Source organism: Trachurus japonicus, chromosome 16 (genome assembly GCF_045865225.1).
Source record: "Trachurus japonicus isolate A0001 chromosome 16, Traja_1.0".
Lineage (NCBI taxonomy): Eukaryota > Metazoa > Chordata > Actinopteri > Carangiformes > Carangidae > Trachurus > Trachurus japonicus.
Genome location: NC_140922.1, coordinates 36,140,414 through 36,152,460, shown reverse-complemented (window position 1 = coordinate 36,152,460; position 12,047 = coordinate 36,140,414). Strand labels below are relative to the sequence as shown.

At 44.6% G+C, this 12,047-nt stretch overlaps 1 protein-coding gene and 1 long non-coding RNA gene across 2 annotated transcripts; both read right to left on the bottom strand.

Moving 5' to 3' along the window:
* Nucleotides 1-405: 405 nt before the first annotated feature.
* Nucleotides 406-5,050, bottom strand: LOC146972834 (uncharacterized). Its single transcript, XR_015037960.1, has 4 exons — nt 4,967-5,050; nt 4,814-4,862; nt 2,049-2,164; nt 406-476 (listed from the first exon to the last, which is right to left on the bottom strand). It is a non-coding gene; the product is annotated as an uncharacterized LOC146972834 (long non-coding RNA).
* Nucleotides 5,051-6,032: 982 nt separating this feature from the next.
* Nucleotides 6,033-11,700, bottom strand: LOC146972833 (sialic acid-binding Ig-like lectin 12). The gene is made up of 4 exons (XM_085803271.1): nt 11,545-11,700; nt 6,504-6,878; nt 6,153-6,428; nt 6,033-6,037 (listed from the first exon to the last, which is right to left on the bottom strand). Exons 1-4 carry the CDS (start codon nt 11,594-11,596, stop codon nt 6,033-6,035), a joined length of 708 nt encoding a protein of 235 aa, XP_085659397.1. The 5' UTR covers nt 11,597-11,700.
* Nucleotides 11,701-12,047: the final 347 nt, after the last annotated feature.

Below are 12,047 nucleotides of genomic sequence, written 5' to 3'. Positions count from 1 at the left end.
CCAGCGTTTTGATGCTTTGGAAGCTTTTGGTGTGAACGCACAGTAACACTTCAACAAAGGATTTTCAATAAACACGATAAAGCTGCAGATCCCTCAGGAATCGGTCCCCATTCATTCAAACCCAAAGAGGAAGTCCTTCCTATATGATTTCAGCCTATCCCACGACCAGTGTCTGGTGGACTCTGATTGGCCCGTAGACATACCAACCATGCGTCAGTGGAGACATAACATTCATATATTATTTCATAAACAATAACACCATGAACAATGAACCAGAGTTAATGTCCAAGCCATCGATTAATACGCCCTTCAATGTGGCGGTGTCACAACTCAACAAGTGAGCAGTGAACTCCGTTTCCCAGAAGGCCTCAGGTCGTCACCATGGAGACACTCACAGAGTGTGTGGAGGACGGGGTGGTCAGCCTCTGGTGGCCACAGAGCTGTAGATGGTGGCGTCCTCTTCCCGCACCACCGGCCTGAGACAGAGACAGAGACAGAGAGTGAGACAGCTGTTTTCTGTGACAGTGAATGAATGAATGAATGAACCTTTCTAACCAATCCTTTTCTGGTAATCTCTACTCCTCATCTGCTCCAATCACATGCGGCGTACCCCAGGGTTCCATCTAAGGCCCCATCCTATTCGCCCTATACCTGCTCCCTTTAGGCTCCATTCTCCAAAAGCACAATATCTCATATCATTGCTACGCCGATGATACACAGTTATATCTTCCACTCGAACCTGGTCATAGCAACAACTCCACCTTGGAGTCCATTCTTGACTGCCTCCAAGACGTCAATTCATTTCAATTCAATTTATTTGAGGTGGGACAGTGCAAGTTCATGAACGAAACATAAAATCGTAAACAAGCCGGATTGTAGCCACAGGCTAATTTCCATCCCATACATAGATGTTCCCTGGTACAAATACAATAAATAAAAACAAAAGCATGTTATAAAATAGCAGCATTTAGTTTACAGTACAATAGATAATAATAATAATACAGATTTGGTGCAGTAGTACGACAGTAGTACAAAAGTGCACTATGGTTGGTAAATAACTATCTCCAATTAAATGATGGGAAGACAGAAGTGGTCTTTTTTGACCCCCCCAAACTCCTCCAAAGGTATAATAAATCACTTAGGTCCCCTGGCGCCCAATCTTCATACCCATGCCAGAAATCTTGGGGTGATCTTCGATCAAGATTTAAAATTTGATAAACAAATAAACTCTGTGGTGAAAAGTTGTTTTTTCCAATTACGAAACATTGCCAAACTTAAATCAATTCTCTCCCTCTCTGACCTTAAAACAGTTACCAACGCCTTGATTACCTCTGGGCTGGATTATTGCAACTCACATTATTTAGGTATTAGCCAGTCATCTCTATCCCGCTTACAGTTGGTTCAGAATTCTGCTGCCATATTGCTAACAGGAACTAGGAGGGAAGAACACATAACACCCATACTAGCATCCCTTCATTGGCTCCCTGTCAAGTACAGGACAGAGTTTAAAGTTCTTTTATTTGTTTTTCAAGCACTACATGGCCTGGCCCCCCAATACATTTGTGACCTACTCTCCCCCCTTTCCAACCCAAGGACTCTTAGATCCTCGAATCAACTGCTCCTGACCATTCCTCGGTCTAGGCTACGAGGAAAGGGCGATCGTGCCTTTGCCGTTGCAGCCCCAAGGCTATGGAACAGCCTACCCATTTCAATCAGATGTTCCTCCTCTGCAGCTGCCTTTAAGGCAAACCTAAAAACCTTTTTGTTTTCCCAGGCCTTTAAATGTCCCTGATGGTCTCAAGTGTGTGTCATTTTTCATTCTGGCTGTCCCAGCCATGGCTATTTTGTACAGCACTTTGTTTGTAATTTTGTGTTCACTGAACTGTACAGCACTTTGGTCAACTTTGGTTGTTTTTAAATGTGCTTTATAAATAAATTGATTTGAATAAATGAACTGTGACACAGGACTGAAGCTGCTCTCTCCTCCTCTGAACTCAGTCTGCTTCCTGTCCGTTGAGCAGCTTCCTGTCCACAGGTGAGTGTCCTACCTGGCCTGGTTCCTGTGATTGAAGAGCACGGCGGCGTAGCTGACATCATCCTGTGGCCCCGCCCCCTCCTCTGGAGCCGTCAGCACGTCACAGTAGATGTTATCAGGAGGCTGAGCCTGAGTAGGAGGAGGACGAGCGTCACCACCATATAAAGACATCATGACAGTAGTAATAATGACTCATCAGTGGTTTCACACTGTGAAGTATGAAGCAAAGATCTATTTTAATATTTGTTGAATCACAGCTCAGTGAAACATGTGAGTGAGAGTTTATTCTCATGTCACTGTTTTTAAAAGGCTTCATTCAATCAAATACACTCTGAGCCCTCTATTTACATTATATTTATATGTAGAAGTACTTTGTGAACTTGTCCCTGTACCGCCACCTTATCATATTAGAGGGGTAATATCCTAAAACCTAAAAAAACAACTCTTGTCAATGCATGTCTGATTGATTGTCATGTACACAAGCGGGTAATTTGGCACTAGCGCTGTGTCTTCTCTCACCGATGTAGCCCTGACAAGTGTTGGCAATACTGCCCTTAAGCACTGTATCCTGCCCTTTATATGTTGTGTCCTTACTCGTTCTTTTTCATTTTATTTTATTGTTGTTTTTCTTTCACACACAAAGTTGCATTTGAAAGCTAGTAATGTGTGTTGTATGTCTGTCCTAGTGTGTTATTGTACTCAATGTCTGTTGTGTTAATGTGTTATTGTACTCAATGTCTGTTGTGTTAATGTGTTATTGTACTCAATGTCTGTTGTGTTAATGTGTTATTGTACTCAATGTCTGTTGTGTTAATGTGTTATTGTACTAATGTCTGTTGTGTAAGTGTGTCTGTGGGCCCCCTGTTAGAAGCTTTAAGTAGCTTCCATGGGGTGACCCCGTTTTCACACACCGTAGCTAATGAAATATGCTTGTAAGACGCTTCCAGTTGATGTGTGTGTGTGTGCAAATAAAATCAATCAATCAATCAATCAATCAATCAATCAATCAATCAATCAATCAATCAATCAATCAATCAATCAATCAATCAATCAATCAATCAATCAATCAATCAATCAATCAATCAATCAATCAATCCTATGAGCTACGTTGTTGGGGGATAACTGCCCCTGGTCTCCCAAGGCCTGTTGTTTCAGCAGTGCAGAGTACCCGGCCTTCCTGGAGGCCCCGGGAGCAGACCTGTGTCAACCCTACCGTTTTCCCCGGGAAATTCCGTTATTTTAACTATCTGTCTAGCCGTCTTCCTGTTTACATATCTTCCCGTAAATCTACCGTTTTTTCCCCTCCGGCCCAGCAGGTGGCAGTACAGTAGTTGTAGCGCCACAAGTACGCATAAAGATTCGTGAGATTTAAAAATCACAAGTGCAAACGCGAAGCCCCGACCCTGCGACTCTTAAATGATCCCCAGTCAACCACTTACAAACTACAAGATGATTTTCACAGCTCCTTCTTTCTGAATTTAGGTGGCCATCTTTATTTCAGCATGTCCACCACTACTGGATGAAGTGATTATCAGATGTGATGACTTCAGTACAATGATCAGGAACACCTGATTAATCACTCCACCAAATAGTAGAGGACAGGAAGGAAACAGGAGCTGTGAAAACCATCTTGTAGTTTGTAAGTGGTTGACTAGGGGTCATTTTAAGTGTCTTGTACACTTTTCTAAAATGTAAGAGGTCATGGGACTTCCTCCAGCGGGGTCGTGGATAATGTCCCTTATTTTCAAATCCCAATGTTGACGGGTATGCCTGGGAGGGCTGGAAGGTGCTCCAAACGGGGACTCCATCGTTCTGTTAAGGGACAGTGCTACCTGGAGGGGTGTGACTGGGAGGAACGGCCTCCCCGATCTGAACCCGAGTGGTGTTTTGTTATTGGACTTCTGTGCTAGCCACAGTTTGTCCATAACGAACACCATGTTCAGGCATAAGGGTGTCCGTCAGTGCAAGGACACCCTAGGCCGGAGGTCAATGATCGACGTTGTAGTCGTGTCATCTGACCTCCGGCCGTACGTCTTGGACACTCGGGTGAAGAGAGGGGCTGAGCTGTCAACTGATCACCACTTGTTGGATCTTGATGGCAAGTTGGATTGGTTGGCGGAAGAAGCTGGTCAGACTTGGCAGACCTAAATGTATTGTGAGGGTCTGTTGGGAATGCTTGGAGGAACCTTCTATCAGGGAGGTCTTCAACTCCCACCTCTGGGAGAGCTTCCAGATCCCAAGAGAGGCCAGAGGCATTGAGTCTTGAGGCCTTTCAAAGCTGCGGCCTAAAGGTCTCCGGTGCATACCGTGGCGGCAACCACCAAACTTGGTGGTGGACACCAGAAGGAAGGGATGTCGTCAAGACGAACAAGGAGTCCTATCGAGACTGCTTGGCTCGATGGGACTCCTGAGGCAGCCGACGGGTACCGGCAGGCCAAGCGGACGGCAGCACAGGTGGTTGTGGAAGGAAAAATTGGGGTCTGGGAGGAGTTCGGGGAGGCCATGGAGGAGGACTACCGGTTGGCCCCGAAGGAATTCTGGAATACTTAGACAATCCCATCGACACTCCTTCCGTAGAGGAAGCAGAGGCTGAGGACCCAGAGGTTGATTCATTCATCACCCAATCTGAAGTCACTGAGGTAGTTCAGAAGCTCCTTAGTGTCAAGGCACCGGGGGTGGATGAGATCCGCCCTGAGTACCTCAACTCTCTGGATGTTGTGGGGCCTACTTGGCTGACACGCCTTTGCAGTATAATCATAATAACAATATGTCACTCACGTTTTGCCCGTCTCGACCTCCCACAGTTGTCTCTGCTGCTGCTCGTCTTCTACAAACACAACAAAACGACCATGACAACAACAATGAAGAGCTGAAAGTATATGTGACATTGTATTTGTGATATTTGTGTGTCACTAAGTGCTTGTTCCAGACCTTCTGATGATGATGAAGAGTGTGAGCGCAGCCAGAGCAGCCAGAGCAACCAGCACACAGGCGACAGCCACAGCTACGGGCAGGGGCGCCGGAAGTAGGGGTGCGGCAGGGGCTGCAGCACCCCCTGGTTTTGCGATGACAATAAAATGCGATGACAATAAAATGATAGATTATAAATATTTGTGGTTGCTGTTTCTGTTCCACAACATTGTAAGCCATACTTGAGATGAACCACTTTTTGTTAACAATTGTGTCCCCACCACAAAATTAACTTAACATTATCCTAATGAAGAATGACGAAAAAACGTTGATAAACTATAGGCAGCCGAAGCAGTGTGCATGGCGCGAAGCTTCTGCTGGAGCCAACTCGCAACAATATAGCTTTGATTAGGCTACAGTAGTTCTCAGACTCTGTCATCTCCCTCTTTGGAGAAAGAGGAGTTTTCAAGCTGCACCGTGGGGAGGGGGGCGAGAGGGGTCTCTTGAGGGGGGCTGGAGGGGAGGGAGTAGGTCGATTGTACCGGATAAGACAGCACCCGATATGTTTGGGTGCAACAAAGTCACTGTTAACAAAATCAACATCTAATCTAATCTGTCCCTTCAAAATAAAGTTTGTAATGTGTGTTTGGAGCAGCTGCTGACAGATGTGCAGCTGACAGTGACAGTTTCCTCACCTGGGTCCTCCCTCCCTCACGTCTTAACCACGGGACAAAGTCTCTTGGACATATAAGCCTATATTCTGTGTTTTTCCTCTCTTTAACCGTCTAATTTCAGTTTTTACCGGTTGGAAATCATCTGGTGCGCACCCGCTGTTTCTCTGGCGCTTGCTCACTCACTCACTCACTCTCGATGCGCATATGTTATGAAAAATAAAAATAAAAAGGAAAAAACACAGATGCGCAAATTGAAATGGGTACAGAATCCCCCCTCCCAAACCCCCCCCCCCGGCGCACCCGCACCCCCTGGCACAAAACGTCTTCCTGCGCGCCTGGCTACGGGCGGGACAGAGCCCCCCCCTGAAACACCACAGCACATTGAACCACTTCCTGTTAGGTCATCAGTTCACTCATCCTAGGAAAACGTTCACATCCAACCTCCACTTTACATCGCTGTCAGCTTTTCAAAATAAGAGCATGAACCGTTACCGGCCCCCAGAACCCTGAGCAGACGGAACCACATGACTCACCAGCCTCCACCTGCAGCAGGTACCCTGCAGAGCGTGACCTCAGGTCTCTCTTCAAAGCACAGCTGTAGCTCCCAGAATCCTGTGCAGTCAGAGGGCCGAGCTGGAGGGCGGGGCCAGACTCTGAGAGGACGAGGTCATCTTTAAACCAGGTGAAGTTCAGCTGGTGGATGGTGCAGACGGAGGAGGAGCAAAGCAGAGTCGCATTGTCGCCCTCTCTCTGGGTCTCTTTCTCTCCACTGGAGCTGCTCAGTCTCAGTTTAATGGACCCTGAAATTCATTCAACACTTTACATCAGCTCATTAATATTAATGATTCATGTCAGTGTCAGAATGAGGTCATTGATTCTCTCACCAACAACTGTAACATTCACTCCTTTTCGTCCAGCATAGTGTCCTACACCATCCTCAGCTTCCATCCTGAAGTGAAACCTTCCCTCATCTCTCTCCTGTACATCTGTGATCTGTAAAGTGCAGTCTCCCTTCTTGTCTCCCAGGTATCTGTAGCGACGGTCGATGGGGTTGTTGGTCCGTGACTCACTGTCGAACACAGATCGAGTCCCACCTTGACAAATTTCATGATTTCTGCACCAGAGGACTCTGATGATCTTCACTGAGACCGGTTCTCCGTTCCTCTCGGACTGAGGAGTGAAGGAGCAGGGGAGGGTGACAGTCGATCCTCTAACACCACAGACAGGACGGGGATAGTTCACACTCTGACCCACAGCACCTGCACACACACAAACACAAACACAGTGACATCAGACTGAAGTTACAGAGTGACTGTAAAACAACACACACTGTCTCTACGTATTAGTTAAGGGAACACACTTTTTCCACGTTCAGGCGTCATAGAAAGTCCAAGGGAACACGTACAACTGCTACAAAACCAGTATATAGTGGATTTTGCATAATATGGGCCCTTTAATAAAAAGTAAACAGAGTTCCAGTGATCAGTAGAGACCCAGTCTGTTTCTGTACCAGGTTGTAAACATGTTGAGTCCATGGAGACTGACTCCAGTGGTGAGGAGACTAGGAACTGCAGTCTGTTGGTGCTGTTCGTGTTTCTGGTGTTAAACTCCACTACATGCATCAAGCCCTTAAACATGTAACAAACCAATTCAATTTAAATTGAAGGCTCCTCCAAATGCAGCCTTCCTTTACCAGTTCTAAGAGGACGCACCGCACCTATCCTTCATGGCCTCCCGTACCCCAAGATTCCTTGTGCGCTGTTGTTGTTATTAGCAACCTAGCATGCTATCGAACGTTAGGTGAGGAGCGGAGGAACGGAAGAGCCGTTGCAAGCACCACTTTCAAATTTTTAACGTTAGGGCGTTGTTTACATTCGGACGCAATCAGGAAATGCTCCGAAGGCTAGACCGTCTCATTTACCGATGGTTGATGCGGCCTTCAGAGGAGCCTCCGAAGCCATTTCCTCTGTAGACCGCGTAGGCTGGGTCCTCCGAAGGCTGCGGCCGCTGAATTGAGACACAGCTACTAACTAGAAGTAAGAAGAACATAAACTACATAACAGTAGCCATGTTTCCATCAGCCTGTTTAGATGGGGGCGCGACCGCCATTCCGACAGTCCGTCATTCCGAAAATCCCCGAAGGGCCGTCATTCCGAATGTGTTTTATTTTGAACATTGACCGGATTCTCTCGTGTTTCTGTGTTTGACTTCCTGCCTGACACGATCGCCCGCGGCACGTAGACCAGACCCCCCCCCCCTTCGAAATTTCGTCGGAGGCAGATACTCTACGGAGGCAGATACTCTACTACTACTGTACTACCATAGCTTTTACTGCGCCAGGTGCCAGGTGCCAAGTGCCCTAATCCTTTCGATGGCGGACATTTTTTCAGGTTTGGAATGGCACTCTCTTTTTCAAAAAATAGTCAAGGGCCAGCTTTCCAAAACATGAAAGTAAACGTTCGGAATGGCACCCTGGACCCGTTTAGATGCATCTAGATGTATCGCATCGGAAAATTATGATGGAAACGCCGTACTTGGAACTAAAATCCCCTGATTCACACAAACAGCCGGTTTTAGTTGATTCGAAAGGGATGGAAACAGTTATGTTCGAATTAAGCGTGACGTAGAGCACTTCAACCCCAACTGCTCCCGGTGTTTGCGGTTCACTCACAAGACAACAACATGGTGGACAACATAAGATTTGTGTGGACGGAGGACGAAACACCGTAGTAACTTTTTAAACATTAATAAAGGAGAAAAACATCACTGCTATCCACTTTCCCACTTGTCAGTAAAGCTTGAAGTCCACTCTCTCTCCATGGTGATACCCACACTCTGGGTCGGGAAGGCAGTATACCGTTTATAGGTGTAATGGAGGGTCCTGATGCACTCATTCAACCATAAAGGACGTGCTAACCTGACTGCCAAGCGGTCATTGACCTCTTGGCACAATGGTTTGCATCGTCGTTCGCCATGTGGGAGACCAGGGTTCGAACCCCACCTGGGGCAGCCCATAACGTAACACAATGCAGAACGCCAGTTTAACATCGGCTACACAGGCTGGTTGCCGTGCAAACTTGCGGAAAACTGGCGCGAGTTTGTACTTTTCACCAAAGTCCGTACTATTTTTTTTAATTTTTTTTTTTTTTTTTGGGGGGGGGGGCTTTTTCACCTTTTTAATGACAGGGTAGTTCAGAGAGAGACAGGAAATGTTAGGTAGAGAGGGGGGGAATGACACGCAGGATAGGGCCGCTCGGCACAGCATTCGAACCGGGGTCGCCTGCAGTGAGGACTGTAGCCTCAACACATGGGACGGTGCTCTACCAACTGAGCTAAACACCGCCCCAAAGCCCGTACCTTTAATGGAAACACACTGGATTTGAATTTTTTTAATGCACATTTCCCAGTGATTCGAATCACTTTGGATGGACACATGGCGACTCATGGAAGGGTTCGGATTGAGACCCAGCTGTGGTTCATCGATGGTGGACAGGTAAAGATCTGACTATCGGAGACTACAGTTTACCTTCTAGCTGTCAATCACCCCGACTTTACAACACTTTCAATACTTTCAGTATTTAGAGATGGTGTTGTTTTAATATTTAATCAGACATACAGACATTAACAATGTCATCATCCTGAGCAATCTCAAGGGATCCCTCCTCTGTTGCTCACCCTGAGGTTTCTCAGATTTTTCCCTGTTAAAAGGGTTTTCCATGGAGTTTTTCCTCAGTGGATGTGAGGGTCTAAGGGCATGCCTTGCCTTGAAAGGACTTGCACCACCTCCACTGAGCGACTACATTAAGCAGAAGGTAAATACTAACCGGGGATTGTGCAATACCAAAGACGCACCACTTTTAGTCAGTCAGTATACTGTCAGTCAAAGGCAGTCATATTTGGAACAGTTTACCACTAACAATACGAGAACATCATACATACACCACATTCAAAACACATTTAGAAAACTGGCTGAAAAGCAGTCAAAATTGCACTCACTTCTAATTTTAACTGATTTACTGCACTTAACGTACTTTACAGTGTAAAGCATGGCCACTACAGCACTTTATTCTACCTCTCTGTCTCTGTGTTTGGTTTTTGTATGTCAGGTTTTTGTTTTGTTGCCTGTTTTGAATGTTTGTTAGAACTTCTTCGTACCTCTGATCCCTGTGCTTTGCTCTGTCGAGTTCTTATTGTACTGTCTGTCTTACTTCATCTGTCAATATTGTGTCTGATTCTATGTCTGTCTTGTTTACCTGTGTCTTGACTTTTGTCTAATTGTAATGAAATCTTTTCTATGTAAACTGCCAGAGGACAGCGGGTGATAATTAGCTATTTGCTAACTCTGGTACATAACATTTACGTTGGGCTTTTTCCTTTCTCTTTTCCTTAAAAAGAGAAAAGAGCTGATGTACATTGTCCTTTTTAAATAAATAAGCAGTCGTTCATATTTAGCAGTGACGTCACTGAGAGGTGGCAGTTGAAGGAGTCTGTGATTCAGAGTTAAAGTTCAGTACAGCTCAGTGATTGATATCTGTAACCTGATCATAGATTCTATTAAATGATTACAAACCATAATTTAGAGATATGTATCTACAATCAGTCACATTTACTGGTTATAACACACACTGTACGACCCAATGAGAACAATACACAGTAACTGAGCTGTACTTATATTATATCAAACTATTATGATGATGTATTGAGTCAGAATTTAGTGTCAGATTTGTTGGTAAACCACACACACTCACACACACACACAAACGAGTGGGAACAGAGACGTCACAGAGTGATTCAGAAACACATTTAGACCAGAAAGAACTGAATCACACTGTAGTAGTACTGTACTTGAGTACATATCCAGAGGATTTGTACTTTACTTGAGTATTAGATTTCTTTGGTACTTATTACTCTTACTTGAATACACTTTTTTTTTTCTTTCTTTCTTACCGATGTTTTTAATGTTGTTTATTCTGTGCTTTTTAATGTTGTTATTCTGTGTTTTGGTGTTTGATGATTTTAACTGCTGTAAAGTGTCCTTGAGTGGCGTGAAAGGCGCTTTCTAAATAAAATGAATTATTATTATTATTATTATTATTATTATTATTACTTTTACTGGAGTTAATTTCTAGGAAGGCTGAAAAGTACTCGTTACTTTCAGGTCTGCTCTCTTTTTTTTTTCTAAAATCCTATTGGACACAAGCTGAAGAAGAGTTAAAAGCTCCTTAAATTCATTTAGAAAAAAATATAGTAATTCATTGATGTGAAAAATAAGAAATTTACTCTTACTCTTATTTTTACTTAAAGTAAATTTAAAAGCATGTACTTTTGGATACTTAAGCACCTTTAGAAGCAAGTACTTTTTTACTCTTACTGGAGTAACATGTCGACTGAGCTACTTTTACTTGTAACGGAGTAGTATTTGTACTCTTACTCAAGTACTGGGGTTGAGTACTCTGTCCATCTCTGTGTAACACACACACACACACTGCAAAAACTAAAAATCTTTCCAAGAATATTTGTCTTATTTCTTGTCAAAATGTCTCATTTCTAGTCAAAACTAATCTCTTTCCACTTAAAGTAAGACTCATCACCTAAAAATGAACTTGTTTTTAGATCATTTTCACTTGTTTCAAACTAATTTTCACTTGAAATAAGTAGAAAAATCTGCCAGTGAAAGCAAGTTTTTTTTTGTGTTTGTAATAAGAAAGAAAAACTTGCTCCGATATCAGATTTTTCTACTTATTTCAAGTGAAAATCTGCTTGAAAGAAGTAAAAAGTGTCTAAAAACAAGCTGCTTTTAATGTGATGAGTCTGATTTTAAGTAGAATGAGATTTGTTTTGACTAGAAATAAGACAAATATTCTTGGTAAGATTTTGAGTTTTTGCAGTGCACACACACACACACACACACACACACAGACTCACCAGCCAACAGCAACACGAAGCTCCACAGGATCTTCTCGTCCCAGGCGGCCATCTTTACTCCCGTCTCTCAAGTCTCTCAGGTCTCTCAGGTCTCTCAGGTCTCGGTCTCGGTCCGTGTCAGATCAGATCTGAACTGCTTCAACTCTCTGACTTCCTTTCTCTTTCTGAGAACTCCTCTCTCTCTCTCTCTCTCTCTGTCTCTCTGTCTCTCTCCTGCCCCGAGGTCACTTCCCTAAAACCATCGTTGTGTCATCACACTCTGCAGGAAGCGGCACGCCTCCTTCGGTCTGAGCAGCGGCGGCGGTGGCGGACCAACACGACCACGAGGTGGACACACACACACACACACACAGTCAGCTGCAGCACAACATCACCCGTCACCGCGGCAACGACAAGTCTGCTGCTGCTCAGAGAGACAGTCAGGAACATGCAGCCACCTGTCTGAGCAGAGAGCCTGAGGATGGACGGATGTTGTGTTGATGTTGGTCAGGGTCTCGGTTGCA